The sequence below is a fragment of the Camelus dromedarius genome, chromosome X (assembly GCF_036321535.1).
Source record: "Camelus dromedarius isolate mCamDro1 chromosome X, mCamDro1.pat, whole genome shotgun sequence".
Taxonomy (NCBI): domain Eukaryota; kingdom Metazoa; phylum Chordata; class Mammalia; order Artiodactyla; family Camelidae; genus Camelus; species Camelus dromedarius.
This window is the reverse complement of record NC_087472.1, coordinates 100,019,197-100,040,903: the sequence shown is the minus strand read 5'-3', so window position 1 is coordinate 100,040,903 and position 21,707 is coordinate 100,019,197. Positions and strand designations below refer to the sequence as shown.

The window sequence follows — 21,707 nt, the reverse complement described above, 5'->3', positions numbered from 1 at the left end:
TCTTGGACAAAGAGGATTACAAGAGTGCATATGATATGATCTTATTTTTACTTCAAACTATAATTGTGTGTGTGTGTAAAAAGTCTGGAAGAATATACCTCAAATATTAAGAGCAGTATCTGAAGGTGGTGAGGTTATGGGTGATTTTGACTTTACTTTGTATCTCTATTTATCTGCTTTCTTCTCATTCATTCTCCAAGAATAAGTATTACTTACATAATTTTCAAGTATTACTTAAAAGTGTATCCCATGGCACTTTCCATCTCAGAGAAGTATATTCTAATAAAATGCAAAGATGAATGGAAAGAGCTTTGAGATACTTTAATAAGATAGGGTCTACACAACCATAATGAATTACTTTCATCCTAAGAAAAGTTCAAATAAATAATAAAGGGGAATTTCAGGGAAACCGCTTACGTGCTGACCTTAATTTCAGGAGAGTTCAATATACCAAGAAAGAACTTCCAGGTAAGGGGCGTTTGTCTTTTCCTCTTCCTATCATAACTTATCATAGCAATAACTATAATTTAACGTTCATATCTCTAAAACACTTTCAGCCACAACATCTCATTTAATTCTCAGAACAGTCCTCTCAAAGTAGTACAAATAGAAAGCTTGGAAATAGAAAACAGGAAGAGTTTCTCTAATTCCTTAAGACACCCGCAGAGTTTTCTGCGTGTTGCAGGAAAAAAGTATCCCAAGATGTTCTGGCAAGGATTACTAATGCCCTGCCACTAAAGCACAGGACTCAGGAGAGAGATGACAATTAGGCTGAACAAACACAGGGTCCCTTTAGCCAGTTTTATATAATTTGAGAAGGCACACAAATCTGGGGATTTGTATCAACTGCGAACTCATCTGTCTTTGAGAAATCTGCAATTATCAAAATTTGGGGGTGGCAATGTTTTGACTGTCAACTGGTAAACTAAAGGGAAATTGTCTCCCACCGCAAGTCTGACTTTTCCCATCCTCAACCGTGTCTCTGTGATGGGAAACAAGCTCAAGAGGAAGAGTTTTGATCAGATACACTTATGGTGCCAGGAATCTTCCCATCTGTCCTGGTGTCCTGGTTACTTTAAAGAGGAAGATAAAACAGCAGCAAATTGTACTCCTTGGGGTTTCTAACACTCTAAGGAGGAGACAGACTGTGACTGCTGTCCTCAGTAAGGACAGATGCAGTCTAACAAGGCAGGCTATACTGCAAGAAATGCATCCTAGGACATAAATGACTCATTTGCTGAATGCTGACATTTTTCAAACGTGTGTAAACCTAGAAGATCCCAGACCTATGCTTAACTTCTTCATTCACTCATAAAACACGTCCTTCTAATGGGTCTGTCAGCATGTCATCATTTTCAGGGTGACACCTGCTAATTTACTCCTCACCCCTGAAACCACATTTAATCCTACATTTTAGCTCTGCTAAAAGCTTCAGCAGTTCAGAGAGAAAGGGCCAAGGCCAGCAATCCATTTAGCTGATTGGCTTTCTTATACCAAGCTGGGACACTTTCTCAAGACTCCTAAAGCCACTTCTCTGTGAGGAAACATCCTTACTTCCTATGGGGTGGGCAGCAAGGAGATTTGGAAACATTCTTCTCATGAATAAATATTACAATTAATGAATTTATGGGAAGGAGGCAGGAAGGGAAAATAAACATTAGAACAAACAAAAACTCTTATCATTGTAGAATGACTTGGGAAGGAGCTCAGGATTTCTACCCTCCCTCCCTCCTTCCTTCCTTTCTTTCTTCTTTTTTTTTTCATGGTAACAGCAAACAGAAAACTAAGTGATACCCAGGTCCTGAAGAAAAGAGGAAGGCAACATAGGCGGGGCATGGGAAGAAAGCAGAAGAACACAGTGGGAGAGGAGGGCTTTGGGCACAAGAAGAACCAAAGTCAGCCCTGAGCTGAGCGCATCATCTGATTCCCTAGCATTCCATTTTTGTAGTAGTGACGATGGAATCAGAAAGTCCTGGTTGATCCTGACTCCAAGAGATCAGAGACATGGACACTAAAATGTCTGAAACGGATAGGGGGGATGGCGTGGTCATATTGTTTTCCTGATAAAGTAATGAAAATGCCATTAATCTAGAAAGAAAACCCCAGGCATTTGCCCTAGATATCTCTAGTAACAAGGTGTGACTCAGTAAGTAGGCAAGAGTCACCTCGGGGAGTGACTGAACCACACCTACCACAAGCATCCAACAGCCCCACAGGAAACAGCGCAGTCCCGCCCTGCCAGCCCCCACATTCAGGGTCAGGAGATGCCTCTGCCGGCTCTGCTGCTGACTTGCTCTGAGTCCCTTGGGAAAATCACTTACAGGCTCTCCTGTTCCTCCTTTGTGATCTGGACCGAACACCCATGGTCCTGCCTAACTCCCAGGGCAGCTATGAGGATGCGCTCGGGGACACGTGAGGAATAGGAGGGGTGCTGAAGGGTCCTGGGCTCTTGCTGCCAGTCACCCAGAAGGGTCCTGTGTTGGGACGCTATGGTCCTGCAGGTCTATTGAGCTATTATTAAGTTAAAGGTTCAACCATCGCCTGGGAAAGTGGGGAGGGGAACATGCTGCGGGAGAGATGGAGGAAGCTGGTGAGTTAGTATTCAGTCCTAACTCCACCCTCACAGCAGGTCTAGATCCAGATATTTGGAAATTCCTAGTTGGTATTTTTTCGTAGTGGTGACCTTATACTACTTCTACCTTTAGCTACTCCTCTGGGTTCCCTTTTTGCGAGGCGCATAGATTGGTTTTCTTCCCTGACTATCAACACTGGCTCCTTCTCCGTCCCTCCAACCCTGCCACTCTGTGACTTTAGTCAATAAAAGTACCTTTCTTCGGGCTTACCTTGATATTGTCAAATAGGCTTATACCATGAAGAAACGGGGCAGGGAGGGGGAGGGTTGTTTGCTTCATTAAGGGTCTAAGACACAGACACTCTGGGGAGCCTTTTTATAAGAAATACCCAAAGATCTTTGTTCATTAGAGTCACGTGGGAAGCCCTTCCTCCCAGGTTGGGGGTCGGGGGCTGGGAGGAAAGGGCCATTGCTCCGAGGCCAGGGGCTGTCAGCCAAGGGCAGGGACATTGTTTCTCTCCACAGATGGGCTCCCTCTGCCCCAAGTGGCAGCGGCCAGGGCAAGAGGCATCCTTCAATGGCGCCACCATCACAGCTGAGCCCCTCCTGACCCCACCAGGCTGCTCCCAGTCCTTCTCCAGGGAGCTTCTCTGGTTGGAAACCAGACCCGGAGGCTTCTGAACCCTTTCAAGCACGCTCTGGGCACAAATCAGGAAGGCAGGGATGGGGGAGGCAGGAACACAGACGAAGGAGCTATTTTTGAGTGACTGGAAATAAAAGTTAAACACAGGTGTGTTCTGCACCCGTGGAAATGTTCCCAAATCCACAAGAATTCTTTATAAATAAACTAAAAAACAAACCATTTGGATTGCCACATTTCATCCTCGTTTCCAGGGACACACACAAATAGTTCGGGCCTTTGCACATTATTTCAGGAACCGAGGAGGGCTTACAGGCACCCACTAAAGGTGTCTGACTCATTTTCTAGAAAGCTATACGAAGTGACAATCTGGGGCTAAAAATGAGGGCAACGTCTGCCCTGTGACTCCTGCCACAGCTCAGAAAAGAAGGGCAAAGAGAAACCACTTTAACTGACTATAAAAGGAAACCAGCACCAGAACAGAGGATACATCGAGAACTTCTACAGAAAAACCATCAAATTTAGAGAACGGAAATTGAGGAATTTCATCTCAACTCATAATAAAGAAGCATATCAAAATGCATATTCAACAAATCATGGCAAAACTATCCACTCTGCAATACGAAAAGCACACAGTTGTCTAAGTGAACTTCTGGGCGATCCCTATGCTCAGACCAAGAGTAAGAATTTTCTAGGAAGCAGCGTTTGACAGACTCAGATTCTATTTCCCCCACTTTCAGCAGGCAAAATATTTATGGCAGGTTTTCCTTCCCAGTTCTTGCTGAAATATCACCCATTGCAAATTCCTACCCAAGGAGAATTCTTACTTACTTTAGGTGTATTTTTCACCACTGTTACCCACCTCGTTTCACGGCATTCCAGCCCCCAGCAGCAAGCTGGACCCAGCCACAAGAGCCCCTGCATTTCCATTTCCGAGGTCAGAGACAGAAAAATTAAATTGACAATTCCTAGGATTACAGGCACCACTGATGGGCCCCTCCCCACGAGAGGCACTTTATACACAGCATCTTAGTAAATCCTCATGGCAGCCCTGTGCGTTTAGCTTTATGACGATAGAAAATGAGTCTCAGAGTGGGTAAGTGACATACCCAAAGACACAGCCAGGAAAGGTGGAGCTGGGACTCAAACCCTGGTGTCTCTGAGCTGGCAGCCCAGGTGGTACTTGTCATTTTAACATGCTGTTTCTAACAAACTGGAAGACTAGATCAAGGCTGGCAGATATTTTACGGGAATACAAGTCAAAATCTGTAGAAGTACAGGCATACAAGAGAACTGATTTCACAGATCATATAAAATAACAATAAAAACAAAATGATAGAGCCTCAGGGACTTTTTGTAAGGAACAAGCTCAAAATGGGCCCAAGCACATGACGCAGCATGAGTTAAGACTGGCTATATTATTAGCGATTGAAAACCAGCTAATGGGTAGGCAGAGAGCATCCCACACAACGAGAACACGGTCTGGGTCAAGGTAGGGAGGATGCACGAGCAGGAAAGGGACAGCCCGGGAGAGTTCGCGCAGGACGGCAACGTAGCAAGGCCAGCAAGTCAGACGGTGGCCAGACGACCTGGCCACACGAGTGCCCGGATACCAAGCCGGACCTCACAGTGAGGGAGAGGAGGTTACTAAGGGCCTTCACTGGAGCAGAGCGCTGTCACAGGAGGATACGAAGAAGGGGTTGGGGTGCCAGGGATGAAACAAGTTCAAACTGAAACTGGGGAAAGCATCCTTCCATTGGCCACCCAGGGCTCCCCTCCAGCGCCAATGCTGTGGAAGGTGCTGGGGAGAGGAAAGGGGAGGATGCTCGGCTGCCTCTCCGCTCCCCTAGCCCAGGGAGGTGCAGACCAGTCTGGGCCTGGCTCTGCCACGGACAGAAGTGGCTGGGAGGCAGGAAGGCTGAATCCTCAGGTGCTGGCACTGCTGGGCTTGGGAGTACGGGCAGGGCAAAACCAGGAGGAGCAAGTGTCCAAGTGACAAGGGCGCTCGAGCCCGAGGAGCAGGATGAGTGTGCGAGCCAGGTCAGAGGACCAAGTGGACAGTGAGGATGACAAGTGCTCATTTTGCAAATGTCATCATAACACTTGTAAGCTGCTTCACAGGGTCCAAACTGCTTCTAAATCCATTCAGTTATGGAACCAGGGACATCAGATGCAATCCTCAGGACACTCTTGAAGGTAGCCTTCCATGCCTGCCCATCCCTTTCTCCCTAATGTGCAGGTGGGACCAGGAAAGAGTCCCTCTCTGACTTTTCTTTAGAACTCTCCAGTTCTTATCAGATTGGATCTCAGGCTGGGAGGGGAGGTAAGAATGAAATCAGAAGGAATGTGTTCTCATCATATACAACCAAACAACAAGGACTAGACCATAAGATGTTAAGGTAGAAATAGATGTGTTCAGATAAGAGACCATCATCCATGCTGGGTTTTTTTCTTTTCCCCAAACCTTACTAAATATTACTGTACATCTGGTTTTCAACTGAAAAGAGGGTGAACAAACAAAAACGAAAACAGGAAAGTGAGCACCCTCACTGCAAAGACCGACAGTTGTTTCATCCTGTGGTCACTTTATCATCACAGGGGAAAAGTGCTCCACCCCCGGCCCTGTGGTAGTAAACCCAAGCATCTGTGCCAACAATCCAAGTATTCATATCGTGCTTCACACCCAAAGAACGTATTTGGTTGGAGGTCTGACTTAAACTAGGAACTGCGCTGGGCCTAGGAAAGCAGCGTGCAGTGCCCAGGAGGGCGAGGGGCAGGGCAGTAAAGAAGGAAGGAGCGCTCTGCTTCCTCGGCAGGAAGGAATGAGAAGGGTGGCGTCTCCCTTCCTCTGATTTCCTCCGGCCATGTTCAACACCTACAGGGATGAAATAAGTTCACAGAAGAATAGTTCACAGGTGCAAAGATGGATGAGTTTTTGGGCCATCAGCCAGAAAGGCGCTCTAGCACTGTCCAGCACACCACTTTCATATGGGGAGACTGAGAGGGCCAAGCTCTCTCCCGAAAATAATTTGACCTTTGCAAGCTGTTTAACCTCTGGCGTCATTAATTCCCTGGCATCTTTGGCTCAGGCTCTTTAGAAGCCATTTCTTAGAGGTAACTGTCCTTGATTATAAGGTTACAAAGGTAAATCCTACCAATCACTAATGGACACACTTGGGGGCGGGGGATGGGGGACGGGCAACACCATGGCCCCTTCTCGCTCTGTGATGGCCAGAGGCAGCAGGACCCAGGACCTACTTCCCACCTTAAACCCTGGCTCTCTCTCCCCTTTGCACGCTGCACCCTCCACCCCATCAATGCTTTCTGGCCCTGCATGAACTCAGGCCACCCGGATGCTCGCCCGTCACACCTGTGCTAAGGGAATTTCACATTGCTTGCCGCTCCCCTGGAGGCAAGAATAAATGTACCTTATGCGTTCTAAAGACTGCCCTGCTTTTCGTCATATTCAACCATCATAAAAAACCCTCCACTTCAGAGAAAAGGCCATACATTCTAGGAATTACTTAAATTTAGTAGGTGGATTTTTCAATCCCCTACCTGGTGAGTACTACTGTATGAAAGCATGAACAGTTATCTGGTCCAGGCCCTGTTAAGCTGTGTGACTTCACAGAGATGTTTACAGGGCTCTGTCTGCAATGATGATAAAATCGTCCGATCTTCTTGGCCCAAACAAGACAGACAAAATTCTCTCAGGCATGCTGTCTTTGATCTGGACGGTAAACATTCTTTAGGCCTTTTCTGCCTTTTGAAAACCCCTCCTGGGAGACCTCACGACACAGAGCTTTGCAGCCAGGGCTGCCACGGAGGGTGGGTTCTCCCGCCAAGGAGGCTGCCTTCCACCTTCTGGGTGAGCCCTTCTGGGACAGGGCCATGCAAATCTGCAGCTGGCTCCAAGGCAAACAGAATCTATTCAATTTTCAAGTTCATTCATTCACCTGAATACATCTGGCTTAGCCTGATCAAGAGGAAAGACACGAGATTCTTCCTTGGGAGTTTAGGACCACGAAAATCAAGTGTTTCAGGGGCTAAACATAAGCTGGTACTATCCAACCAACACCTCAAAGCAGTTCATGGTTTAGAAGGCAGGAAGGAACCTTTCTTTACCTTATTGATGAGTGTGACTATATCTCCTTCTTTGATTGTCAATTCATCGTCATTCTGTGCCTCATACGGAAAAATTACTTTGCAGTAATCCTTGGCTGTAAGAAGAAAAGAAAACACAACCTTTAAAATGCTTTCTCTGATGAGCTGGCCCATTAGATGTTCACATTACCTTCAGAGAAAAGCACACTTAATGGACAGGACATAACTACTGCATAAAGAAAGAAGGGTCACCCTCAGAACACAACCTAACCTTGCTCATTTTTGGTTCATGCACATGTATTCTCATTTTTTCCCTCACAAATCATGACATCATGAAAGCCTGCTTTGCCTCTCTCAGGCAGAAGAGCAAAAAGGTTTCCTTGTTCTCGGGAAAACAGATGTGTATTTTTATATTCTCTTTATTTTTTACACCATTTAATATGTTCTTCAGGCACACACATAAGCAGACTTAATCTACAAAGAGCAAAAAGCTTAAATTTTGTGCTCACTGCCTCCTTCCACACACCACTAAATCAGAAATGGGGTAGCTGTATATGTTACAAAGCCGAGGCATTACTCAAAAGGATGAAAAAGGCTCCATTATGGTCCGTCTTAAGAGACAGATGTGAATGTAGCTGTATGTGAACATGTGTCAACCAGAGATGGCCAACATATACTGACCAAATGCTCTTTACACACAAGTGTCCACGGGGTGAACTTTTCATATCTGTCCCATGGTCTCTGTGGGAAGCTGCCTACTCAGAAATGGGGCTGTTCGTCAGCAAGGAAATGCACCAGCTTTCACCAAAGAGACAAAAACACTAAGGCCACTCACAATCCATTCAAATCTGTCCTGAATTATATGCTTTTGAAAGTCTACCTGGTGTTAAATCTTCTCTATTTACACAAAAGCACCAGTTTAGATGACAGTGCAAATGTGTGTAAGGTATTTGGGAAATTAAAACTTAGAAAACAGGTTTAATGACTCAGGAAGGAAGGTGGAAAGAAAAATTCAAGAGAATGAGTCTCTACTGGGACAGGTATTTATTATTCTGCATCAACGTCAACAACTGTAATGGTTTTGAATGGCCTGAGATATTTCCCAAGGATTAGGCCAGTTCCTGCAGATAGATTATAGCCTAGAGCTATGTACGTAAGTATCAATTATATTGTCCCTAGTACAATTTTTATCACTAAAATGTGGGTTTTGTAAAATTATAGTTAATGTCACATCAATAAAAGAGAGTGATATATAAAATCAAGGCAATAAGAAATCTGTAATACAGACACACTGTGGTCTAGGGTTGGGACAGAGAGTAGGGAGGGGAGGAGAGAGGAAGGGGGAAAGGAAAAGGGAAAGAGAGGGACTTACTTTGTTTACAGATGTTTTTGTTTTCTGCCCAATGGCTTGAAGGTATCAGTTACATCCCCTGTCCTGGTGCTAGAAACCTCCTGTCTTAGGTGCTCTGGGAAGCTGATGCCTTTTGTTCCTTAACTCACACTAAGAGTTAAGTTCTAAATGCCACCAATACCAATCTGCACAAATATTCCTAAGCCCACATAGTTAACCAACGTTCCACGTCTCTTAAGTTATCGCAAATCTCCCAAATTCTGAATTGGCAAATGTTCTAAAGGGAGGGGGGAAAAGTTAAGCATCTTTAAATTGGATAATGACAGCTCCTTCCCAATTTTCCTATTGACTGTGCTAGTGAAATATGACTACCCAACTTCAAAACTTACAATAACACTGAAATAAACACAGTATTATTGAAGAACTTCCCTGCAGAGTCCTGGCTTGAAGAATAATTTGTTGGATCAAAGTCATGGAGACGTTTTACACAGAAGATAAGACACCCATGACCATCAAAGAAAAAGGAACAAGTCATGTTTCTATTCCTTTCCATCCAAAAAAGTTAACAAAGTGTGGCAGACACCATTAGTTAACTTCCCAGCCACCATTACCATTTTCTTCCCAGTTCATAGAATCCTAATTTGTTCAGGCATTATACTCAGGAATAGGGAACCCTCCCACAGCCCTAGGGATGAGTAAAGTACTCTAGGCAACTAGTATTAATTTTATTCCCCTTTGCTGGTGCTTGGTTGAGGGGTGAGCATGTGATCTACTTTCAGCCAATGAGATGTGAGAGGAAATATGCTGGTGGGAGGGAGGGCTGTTGGATTTTGTTCCCAGATGAAAAAAGAAACATGAGGGAAATAGTTGCCCCTGCCCTTTTGCTTTTAACATTGTTTCATCCTTGTTGGAAGACAGTACAATGTTTGGCGCTATCACGGCCATATTTCAACCACGAGAGGAAAGCCAAGAAAATCAAAGAGAAGGTGAGCCTAAGCCCTGAAACTTTTGAGATGTCTGTCAAAATAACCAACTTCAAGGGGCCTATCTTTGGATTTCTTGTTATCTGACTTAACAAAACTCTCTTGCTTATCATTACTTTGTGGTCAGATAGGTATTTATCACTCAAAGGAGAAAGCTCCGTGACATGAAGGAACTCAGTAGAAGGAAGAGGACACTTCCAGCAACTTCTTCTGAAACACCTGACTATAATCTGCCTCCCCACCCAAACCCCTCTTCTTATGTACCTCTGTCATTCCCTTTTTCCCCAACGCTTCCCTTGCTATCTCAAGACCCGACCCTGTAGTAGGTCAATAAATGACCTTGGAATTGACTTGTAACCGACATAGTGAGAAAACACAAGTACTAGCATGCCTTTAAAATTTCCCGGGGCCATTATGTTTTATGCCCACAGCTTCCCCATCAGCTAAAGAAGGGCAGGTGTCCCTCTGCCTTTTGTAAAAAACAGCTTGAATGACATATAATTTATAAACCATAAAATTCACACATTTTAGTTGTGCGGTTTGAAGAGCTTTAATAAATTTATAGTTATGTGACCATCCCCATAACCCAGGTTTAGAACACTCCCACCACGTCACTATGCTGTTTATATGTGAGGCATTAGACACAAAATTACCTAGAAAAAACCAATTTTAGATAATAGGAGGAGATACTGGGGCTAGTGGCTACCGTCTGTCAACTACTTCTCTCCACGAAGTAAGTTCACACGGCATGCCAGCCCCTCTTCGTGTCCCCAGAACCTGACACAGCGCCCACTCAGTGTTTCTAGATGGTCTATGGCAACACCTATAAAGCGGAGGAAAATCTGAGGAACGGCAAAGTAGAGAGAGAGGATTCTGGGCTAGAGGTCAGGACAGTCGAGACTGGGTTTGGTCCCACCTGGTCTTTCCCAACCACACGACCTGAGGCCTTCACACTGCAGCTCTGGACCTCACGTCCTCAGGTGTACGAGAGGCCAGCCAAGGAGGGCCAAGAGGAGAGAGTGGGTAATTTCAGCAGGACGCTTTTGGCAAATTGAAACTTATTCCAGAACACTAATATAAAACAACTAAAAACTGAGCTGCTCTGGTTAAATCTGAGAGTGAGGCTGGCCCATCTCCCACCCAGGGCCCCAGAAACATTCCAGTGAAGTGCTGGAGGTGTCAAGGAACACACTGGGCTAGCCCGATGCCCCTGCCGGCTCTGCCATATCAGGGCTCTGGTCACAAGGCCTGTAACTCAGAAACTCCTTCCTGACCAAACATGACAACCATTAACCTCACATTTGAAGTTATTATGATACACTTGAAAATAAGAATTTGGTTTTACTCCTGAGGCATGGGGGCTCTAATGCAGCAGTATTGGAAAATCAGAACACTATGTTGGTTTGGATATACCAATGATTTTAAGTTACTCAAAAATAAATTCGTATGCCAAAAAAATTTATTAACTCTGAGACAGTGATTTTAATTGTATAGTATATGGAACAAAGAGATGTACCCTACTTTAATTCAAACATTTATTGAGTCATCACCATGAAAAAGATATTGTCAGTTCTTGGGCCTGTGATATACAAGTCAGACCAACCACCCCCTCCCACCCCCACATGGAAGTGACAACCTAATGCCTAGAGAAAGGCCAGGGGAGAAGAAGGACAGTAAGAAAAGACAGATACACGAATAAGCATCAACTGGCTGTGATGGAGCACTGTCACGGGGTTGCAGAGAAAGGCAAGACTGCACTCAGGAGAGAGCTCACAAAAGAGGCGGCATTTGATATGTCCTGAGAGAAGAATATAAGTCCAAATCCTTTTTGAACGTGGGAAGATTATACATTTTAAATGAGTAGCAGACAGAGATGGAGAGGAAAGGACTGAAATTAATTTTTAGAGGCAGGCATTTTCCATCTATTCATCAATTAGATGGATTTAATTAGTCCAAGATCAAATAGGAATGAATACACATGCACATAAAGAAATAGAGGCACAATTTATCCAGTGATTAAGATGATTTTGTCTCTATTTTTTCTTTAGATTTAAAAATACTAATAAATTAGCATAAGACTGAAATCTTAAGTCAGTTCTTCAGCTTTTTGTGTTGTAGAGTCCTTTAAGAATCTGATAAAAAGCAATGACTCTCTCTTTCTAGAAAAAGGGAAAAAAATTTAGACACATTTAAAGGTGCAAAGAAAATGTGGTGCACAGTATCAGAAGGTTCGAGGACCCTGAAACTCTTGTCCATATCCCAGTTAAGAGCCCCTTACTAAATAACGATAGGCATTCCAATTTCAAGAAACACCAAGAAGTCCAGTCGTAATTCACACCCCCTCAAAAAAAAACCCATTATGTCAATCTCTAAATTTCAAGCAATTTACATGAGATTAAAAACAGACAGTTTAAAGAACTGAACTCACATGCCCACATCTCATGACTCCCTTCAGCTGGTTTTATAATCTATTCATATAAAAAATAAACAAACAAACTTTAAAAAATACCCTCCACTTAAAAAAAGCAGAAGAAACAGAATAAACACATCAGCAAAGAGAACATACACACACACACACACACCAAGGAAATAATGTTAAATCTAGGGCAGTTTTTTGGGTTCAATTTAGGACTTAAAGATCAAAATCCCATGTGTCACAAAGTCTGGTAGGAAGCCTTCCAGAACTTTCAGCAGGGGTGAAAAGTACCAGGTCATGCCTAGATTTGGAAATTTTCTCTTCCTTTGGGACACTCAAACAAAAATATCAAGCTTGGCGATGTCTACTTCCACCCACATGAAAATCTGAAAATTCTTTCATTAAACTGACAAATATTATCTGAGACATAGTCCCTTATCCAGAAGCCCTGAGGACAGAATTTTTCAGATTTTAGAAGGAAATACATTGCACATTCTACATAATATGTCACATCCCCAGGTGGGGTCTAGGGCTGCACCCAACCATCAAATTAAAATTTTGCAGCAAATAGGTGATTTGTCACCCCAAGCGGGATAAATAAGGACTATACCTAGATACATGTTAGTCCAGAACAAGTTTTCTCACCCAAGGAGTGATAAAACCTTTCAGTTTTCTGAGCTTTTTGTATTTTGGAATTGCAATAAGGGTGTTGACTTCTACCATGTTCTGGGGAAAAGTGAATAAGTTAAATAAGACTAGTATCTGGTTCTGAAGGAGCTAGCTTATAATCAAGGACAGGAAAGAAGGTGTGTAGACACAGAGCTCTGGACAAGGCAACAGTGAGGAGAGGATGAGACAGATGTGTTCAGCTTAAAGGATCAGAGATTCAGAAATGGGGAAATTACTTCCCAAAGAGACTCAGGGTCCCTTCTTGGAAGAGGAAGATGGCGCCGGGCCCTGCCTGTACAGTGCTCTAGGACTGTGAGTAGAGAAGGAAGGAGCAGGAGTGTCTCCCAAGCATTCCAATGACTCGGGGCACCTGTTTCTTCTATGCCTTCCCAGGGTATCCCAATCATCAGATCTGAGGTGGGAGCAAGAACCACCTACTATACCAGCCCCCTGGTAAGTCTCAGCAGCAGGGATGCTTAAGCATCCTGAGTCTAGGTCAGTGGCCCTCACGCTTGAGTGGGCAGTGGCTTTAGGTGGAGGACTTGTCAAAACAGAACCCCCAGGGTTTCCGATTCCACAGGGCTGGGGCGCCGCCTGGGGATTTGCATCTCTAACAAGTTCCCAGGGATGCTGATGCTGCTGGTCTAGGGGCTGCACTGTGAGAGCCACATCTAGCAAAGACTCAATGCTAGGAAGGAGCAACTGTGGAGACCTGGACGGTGAACCAGTGTGGCGGCGGTGCCAAGGCGGCGTGTGCTGTATGAGAGATTTGAATGGGAAATGCAGTTCTGGGTCAGTCTGAGGACCCAGGGAGAGTGAGGAGGGGATGAATATGAGGCCTGTCATGTGTTTAATAAATATTAACTGACTGTCCAGTGTGCGCCCGACAGCAGAGATGCAGTGGTGCCCTCCCGGAACTTACTACCATCTACACCAGTGGTTCACAGCTGGGTTAAGTTTGCTTCCCAGGAGACACTGGCAATGCTTGGAGACATTTATGGTTGTCACAACCTGGGGGGGGGGGGGGAGGAGGTGGTAAGTGTCATTGACATCTAGTGGTTAGAAGCCAGGACTCTGCTAAACATTCTACAATGGACCCAAGATAGCCCCACAACAAAGAACGATCTAGTCTAAATGTTAAGAGGGCCAAGGTGGAAAAACTCTGGTCTACACTTAGATTCAGACAGGAAAATGAAACACAACACGTTCATCATTACGTTGTCATCTCCAGTCCAACATCTTCCTTCATGAAAAAGCTGACCATGACCCCAAACCACATTGACCACTTCTGGTCCTGGATGCTGCTGGGAATGTGACTTTCAAATTATTTCACCACTATGATTTATGCTACTTTTTATTCTCCCCCTTTAAAAAGAGGGAAAAAAATTTAAAGCAATAAAAATCTGATGAGCAAAGGATGCCTTTCTGTTCTGTAGTGTGGAGCAATCACGGCTCCTCTCAAAGGCACTTTCTCCCGCTCAGATGACGAGAAGCTCTGAGTCTTTGGCAGGAAGGAAATCCACCAGGCTAGCAGAAACGGAGTTTGCTTTTTCCTTCCCAGAGGACTAGGTTTGAAATCTAGGTCATCTGCAGCATGGGTAGGTGGGGCACCCTCACAGGAAGACCCCCGCCCCTCCCACTCTGAATCTGGACAGCAAGGTCTGTGTTGGGGTCACCTGAGGAAAGATACCTCCCAGGGAGAGTGGGGACCCCAGAGACACCCAGCCTAGGGGCTTGAATTCACATCATGTGTGGGAGGCGCTAAAGCACTGTGTAGGAAACGTTTCACATTGGATGTACCTAAATTCCCAAGCCCAGGGGTGAGTAAGCTTTGGGGAGGATAAGTGAGCAAAAACATCTATCCTGGCAAAATAGCTGAAAAGAGTTCCCAGGTTAAGGCTGGGGAAAAAAACCAACATAAAGAATATGACCCTTTTTTTCTCCTATTCAGACATGTGGTGAGCAAGTCAAAATTAGCTCAAACTGAGAAAGTAAAAATCCACAAATGCGGACACAAATTCGGATACAGCCAGATGCAAAATGAACCGGAAATAGTATCTCTCCCAAGCACACGCTACAGCTGGAAAGAGTCCTAGCAACCGCCTTCTCTGGGTGACTACCGCTTTCCTATTCCCTGGAAAAGTCTGTCCTCTAAGACCACAGACTATCAGAAGCTTTGCTTTCCTATATTGTATCAGTAAGAATGAGTTCCAAGAAACAAGTCACTTTGACACAGAAAAGAAGCCTTGGTTCCCTGCACACGTGCAGGGCCTCATATAAGGGGTTCTGGACACAGCCCCACACATCTGTCTTAACTCAGTGGTTCCCAAAGAAACAAGACCTGGGTCCAGCTCACAGACCAGACTCGATTTTCCCATTCACACAGCCCCGTTTTGCTTTGACCCTCCCAAACCACTGCTGCTTCATTTACATTTCACTCAGTTTCACCTCTCCTCCAAATCTGTAACTGCTCTTTTTTCTTTTGTTTGGTGCAACGCTCCACAGGGCCTCCAGTGCAACCTCCTCGTTGCAATAAACCCCTAAGCCTGACTGTGTCAGACAAGCCTGGTTTGCCCCTGGCACTCAGGCTGACTGGGCTGGAGCTGTGGCTGGAAAGAACAAAGGGTCTGTCAAGCCCCACAGACCAACTACTGCTGACCACCAAAAATCCAAAATACGCTCCAGGGTCTTATGTGAACAAGTGTGTTCTTTTCCTTCTGGTGACTGTGCATTTGGGAAAAGAGATCTGTGGCTACCATGCTGCTTTTACAAGACTCTGAGACAGAGCCTGGTAAATTGCAAGTCATTTTGAATTCTCCACTTGCTCAGTCACCACTGCTGTCAGTGCCAGTGAGCCCATGGGACCTTTCTGGACTGTATGGTGGGGAGATGGAGTAGAAGACACAGTCCCCACCGTGAGGGACCAATTACAGCCACGAGGCACTATGTGTCACTATCACAGGGGACAACTCCTAAGAAGCGAGTCAAATGCCAAAGTGATCAGAAAGGTGGTAGAGGTGACTGGTGATAACGTGGGGGGAGGTTAAGCAGGGAACATTTAGCCTTTGCCCCCCATTATCATGTATTCAGAAGCCTGACCTGCCTTTGTACAAATTCAGTAAAGGATGATTTTTTCTCTAACCCACCTGCTCCCATGATCCTGTGAATCTCTAAGACTGAACTGTTTGTTCAGGAAGATGCTAAATAATCCTTTCTCCAGGCTATTTTTTTTAATCTCACGGAGGCCACAAATCTGCACCAATTGTAGTAAGAAAGAGGGGAACTCCAGATGTGGCAGGCTGGAGGAACCTTGGGGCACTTCATTGATGAATATTTAGACAGTTTTCCTCTTGTTATGAAAATTATGGCAATCTGTTCCACAGCATGCATTTCAGATGAATTTCAATATCATAAAAGCTTTATTGGGGGAGGGGAGATGATGTGAGCTGTTTAAATAAATCCTGATCAGCTGAGTTTCACTTTCTCTCAGAAGATACCAATTCACATGACCATTTTTTGAATCATCAGAACTCGTACTTGTGACGTGGACTCGTATTTTAGTGTGCTAAGGAGCCAGCCTGGCGGGAAGGGACTTCTCTCCTCTGTACCTCTGGGCAATTTTTGTTACACGTGTGACTTCCAACCAGAAGGAAGGAGATGGTGCTGTCACCAAGCTCATGGTCATTTCTGATAGTGGGTCAGCACTCCATGTCCTTCCACCTGAACTTGGGTGTTGCATCAAATTCCAGAAGCAGTGAAAGGTTCCAAATGGAGGGGACTTTTTAGTGAACTTGGATGCCTGGTGGAAATCATGGGAGAACAAACATCACAGAATTTGCTCTTTACAATGAAAGGCAGAGAGTGTGGGAGGGAAGAGATTAAACTTCAGAAATTCTTGCTCTGGGTCCACGAAAAATGTCTGTCAATAAACATCTTTCAAGGCTTCGCTGACAGTGATAATTCGGCCTGACCTACTTCCCTGCTTACATACAGATTTATACCTGAGACATCTATGCCAAATGACATCTTATATTCTACTGAATTGTTCACCTCTTTCTTTAGTCTTTCCCACTGGCTGATCAAGTCTTCTGAATACAGAAAACTCTCACTCTAAATTGTGAAGCTTTTGGAATTCAATCAGAGAGTGAAGATGCTGGGAGAAACCTTAGGGCTTCTCTCTAGTACAACCCTCTGACTTCACAAACAATGCAGACAATGAAAAGAGAGGCCAGAGAAATAAAATGATTTGCCCAAGGTCACATAGCTAGCTAATAACAGAGCTAGTCCCAGAACCTGTGCTTCCTGACTCTTGGCCAAAACCCTGTAAAACACCACCCACCCTGTAAAACCACTCTTTATTAACAACCTGCCCCTACTCTGTGATGCATCTGGAGATGGACGTAGTTAACAGATCCTTGTAGGACTGAACCAAGCTTGGGCTGAGTCAGGATCCTCCCACAGGCTCAAGGGAGCTGAGCATTCAGAACTGTATTAATATCCAGGCCTGGGAAGCCCATCTTAGATCCCAGAATTACTTTCAAACTACGCTGTCCAATATGGTGGCTGCTAGGCACATATGGCTACTGGGCATTCAAAATGCAGCTCGTCCAAGTTGAGCTGCAGAATACAGGGAAAATACACGCTGGATAGGGAAGACGCATATGAAAAAAGAATGAAAGCATCTCATTTGATAACTTTATGTGGGTTACATATTGAAAGGATAATACTTTGGATTACTGAGTTAAAGAAATATATTTAAATTAAGTATACCTGTTTTTTTAAACCTGTTTTTCTTTTTTTTTTTTAAATGTGGCCAGAAAATATAAAATCATGTATGTGGTTCCCATAGTATTTCTACTGGCCAGCAGTGCTGTAAAACACAGCTAATTGCCTCCAACCCCACCGCCTAATCCTTCCAAAAATGACTTGAGTCTCTTGCCTGCAGACATTACAGAGGGTGGAAAAAAAACCCAGCAAGAACATGCTCTTATCTGAAGGCCAGTTCTTGAGGCCCAAGGATTAGTCATTTCAGCATGCCCTGCAGACTGTTGTTTTGTGCCACATCCTTACAAGTGACTCTCAGGTCCCTCCTGCTCAGCCTGCCCCCAAAGCAACTCACAAGTCATGCAAGGTTCTATTTACTCTGCAGAGAGAGGAACAATCTATAGGGAATTTCTATTTCACTTCTATTGAAACTCTTTTCCATTAAAGAAAAATTTCCCTAGTTCTCAGATGATTATTTCTGCAAACATGAGTGAGGCTGGTGAAGACCGCTGGTTGTCACATGTCATGAGGATGGACTATCCCAGGGACCACATTCCAATTACCTTTGGGGTTTGACATGTCTTCCCCACCTCCTGCCCATCCCCCACTCTAGCAACTTGCCTTATAACCCAGATCATTTATAAGCTTGTCAATAGCCAGAACTCCAGAAGCAGCAGCTGAATGGAAAGGACAGGCTATTGGCCAACACGAGAAAATGTTATCAGAAACGGTTTAACTTGTAATTCTTGAAAAAAAAATTTTAGGACTCTTCCAAGAATCTTGAAGGTTTTAGTGTCTAAAGGCAGGTTTTGGAGGGAGGGCATAGCTCAGTGGTAGAGTGTGTGCTTAGCATACAGGAGGTCCTGGGTTCAATCCCCAGCACCTCCATTAAATCAATCAATCAACAAATCTAATTACCTCCCTACCCCACCTCCAAAAAAAAAAAAAAAAAAAAAAAAGAAAAAATAAAGGCAAGTTTGGCATGCTAAGCCTACAACCCATATGAATAAATGCAGGACCAGTTTCTTTTTAGGACCATCTATAAGCTCAAAACAGTGGTTCTTGAAGTGTGGGCCCTAGTGCAGGAGCAGCGGATGCACCCGGGAATTTGTTGGAAAAGCAAAATTTCAGGTCCTACCCCAGACCTACTGGCCAAGAAATACTGGAGGTAGGGCACAGCTCTCCAGGTGATTCTGGGGCACACTCAAGTTTGAGAACTGCTGGATTAGATCATTAGACTACTGTGCTTTCTGCCTATTATCTGGAGTCTGATTGTACCATCAACAGGTAAAAAGCATACAGACCTCATCTGACCCTTAAACATTAAGACAGTGCTCGAGCAGCTGCATTGGTATCACCCATGAACTTCTTTATCTAAACCACCATTTCTGGCTTGGCAAGTCCCGGAAATTCATTTTCTTATGTCTAAGGCAGTATTCCTTATTTGATCTCAAAACTACCTGTTTGGCACTGCAAAAGGAGTTCCTGGTATGTTTTTTTGCAATTAAAAGAATAAATCTATGGCTGCTCTTACATTAATCATAATTACATACACACGATACATCTTCCCTCAATCTTTGCCTTCCCAAACTAGATTAATACTCTGTCCACGCTATCCTCGTAAGGAAAGCTGGAGCTGAAAAAAAAAAAGAAAGTAAAATCCCTAGAAGGAATTGAAGTCCTTGTTTCTGACTAGAGCACGTTCAGAACATTCCAGTTATTAGAAGAATGACTAAAGGAATTGGAGAATTGCCAGATTTAGCGAATACAAACACAGGATGTCCAGCTACATTTGAATTTCAGATAAACAACCCATATTGCATGGGACATACTCATAACCAAGAATTTGCTCATTATTTATCTGAAATTCAAATGTAACTGGGTATCCCATATTTTATCTGGCAACTCTAGAATCAAGAATACTAACCATTGGGCAGGTTTGGGGAGACAATTGTCCTAAAAAGCTTAAGACTGTTAGGGGAAAAATGGGCTAACATCACTAGAGATCCAGAGACTACAACTCCTGGGTAAAAATTACAGAAAGTGCATACGTGGCTCAAGAGAAGAAAGGCATCTGATCTGGAGGGATTCAAGCAGAGATGTGCTGAGGAGGCTCGAAGGACGTCAAGCTGTGGGAGTGTTGGTTGAGTGGTTAGGCTGGAAGATAAGGCCTCTCTGACTCAAAGGCTTGTGAATCCTTAAATTGCTTGAGTTGCCATTCTCTAGAATCTTCCTGCCTCCTGAACTATGCAAACTGCTCTGGGTAGACACGGATAAGCCCTGGCTCGGCATGTGGGTGAGCTATATATGGCAGGAGAGAACCCTGTTCCATCAAACTAATCTAACTTGTCCCTCCACCCCATCCACCCACTGGTAGGACCTAATGAAACATATTTGTGCATTTTTTCCAGTGTGCTTTAAAAAGCCATTAAGATTATGTAAGGATGTTTCAAAAGCGTGTCAATGATTAGAAAACCCTTTGCTGCTTTCAAACATAAAATAAAGAGGAAACTCACTCTTTGTCCTGCTGTCCATTTCTGTTTTTGACGAGTCTGGAGTAGCTGTCGTTGGAGGTAACTTCTTGCCAATAGTCTGAGGGGGGAAAAAAGAGGATTTTACTTATCAAGATGATTCTCTCCATTAAGCAGAGGATTAAAAAAAAAATCCAGATCATAATGACGAAATGCTCACAACTGGTCCTAAAAAGCGTACACTTCAGTTTCTGTACTGCTCTGTGTATTGGCTGCCCTGGTTCAACAGGTCTGAACCTCAGTGAGAAATAAGTGGGAAAACCAGGTAAAAAGGGCTTTATACTTGCAGGCACTCCGTACCTTTTATCCCCATTCCTCCTTGGTGCTTATTAAAAGGTTGATTCTGTTCAGTAGAGAAGATGAGTACATTTCCCCTCATTTTATGAGAAGCTGACCGAATCTCTGGAGGCACAGCACCCAGCCCAGAGGAGGGGCTCGGAAGTGCCTACAGTGTGGAAGGATGGCAGGAAGAAGGAAGGGATAAAAAGACAGAAAGGAAAAAGGGATGGAGGAATGGACGGCCAGAAGGATAGACAGATGGACACGCAGGAGGAAGGACAGGTAGAGGCCAGAGTGTCCAGAGCAACTGTGCCTTGTTGTGTCTCCTTCTAGCCATCTCCGGTTCCACCTGCCTTGCAGCTGTGAGCAAACACGCTCCTGTCCTCCAGGCCGGGTCTGTCTGCCCCCAGGGTGGAACGAGGAGGGCCAGCAGCTCCCTCCCCCATCCCCACCAGGGCTCTGGGAAAGGCCAAAGTGGCAGACCTGAAGCATCTAGTCAGTAGTTTAAAAAAAAAAATACATGAGTTTGTTTTGAGTTCATTTCCTTTCCTTCATTCATAGCTAATTCCATTATCACTCACTATTTATGAACCATCCCTAGAAAAGACTGGATATTGTCTCTGACTAAAGGTATTCCCCCGAACACAGGTAACTCAGCTGCTCAAAGCAACAAAAACGAAAGACAAGATGACAAGCAAAACGATGGCTCCAAAGGTGAGGTCTACTCCCACTCTTCTCCTTGGCCATCGCATGTGGGTGATCATGATTAATGCCTGAGGAAAATGTCCACCGATACCAGGGCAACAGCTGTCAACACCAAGCAGCTGCGTGCATCAACCTCCCCAACAATTAAGAGTTTCCCCAGTGAGAATTCCAGCCACTGGGAAAACCAAACACATCTGCCCCTTGAACAGACGAAGAGGAATGAACTGCATAATTCAAAATCTGGCACGCTGACATGTTTCTTCAAATACAACGGATTCACCACAGTTTTTAATTTGAAAAAGTTCTTCATGCTTCAAATGCAGAAACTAACATTAAAGATGAATAAATCACAGAAAGAGGGTAAGATAAATCTAATCCTCAGCCCTTCGTGAATTTTTAAAAACATTTGTGACAGAAAGCCTTTACATTTTACACGGTGACATTTTTATTTAGTGCCACAGGGCTTTCTATATTGGATAAAAAATGAAACCCCAAATATGCCATTCCTCAACCGCCACTAAGTACTCAAACCAATCACACTGTGTGATTCCGAGGAAACATCAAGGAGGAAGAAAGCTTGTTATTTGGCCATAAGGTTAAATTTGATGAAAAACTGTTCTGAGAATTATCTTGAAAAATCAGGAATTGACAGTCAAAATAGATGCTGTCATAGTGTCATTCATATTTCTGTTC

General features: G+C 44.2%; 1 protein-coding gene across 9 annotated transcripts in view; it reads right to left on the bottom strand.

Moving 5' to 3' along the window:
• SH3KBP1 (SH3 domain containing kinase binding protein 1) overlaps positions 1-21,707 on the bottom strand; it is a 300,059-nt gene that overhangs the window by 72,987 nt on the left and 205,365 nt on the right. For all 9 annotated transcript variants that reach the window (XM_031445777.2, XM_031445773.2, XM_064483354.1 and 6 more), the window contains 2 exons: positions 20,016-20,091; positions 7,338-7,432 (listed from right to left, as the gene is read on the bottom strand). In XM_031445777.2, coding sequence (XP_031301637.1) covers positions 7,338-7,432; positions 20,016-20,091 — 171 coding nt within the window. The remainder of the gene's footprint in view (positions 1-7,337; positions 7,433-20,015; positions 20,092-21,707) is intronic.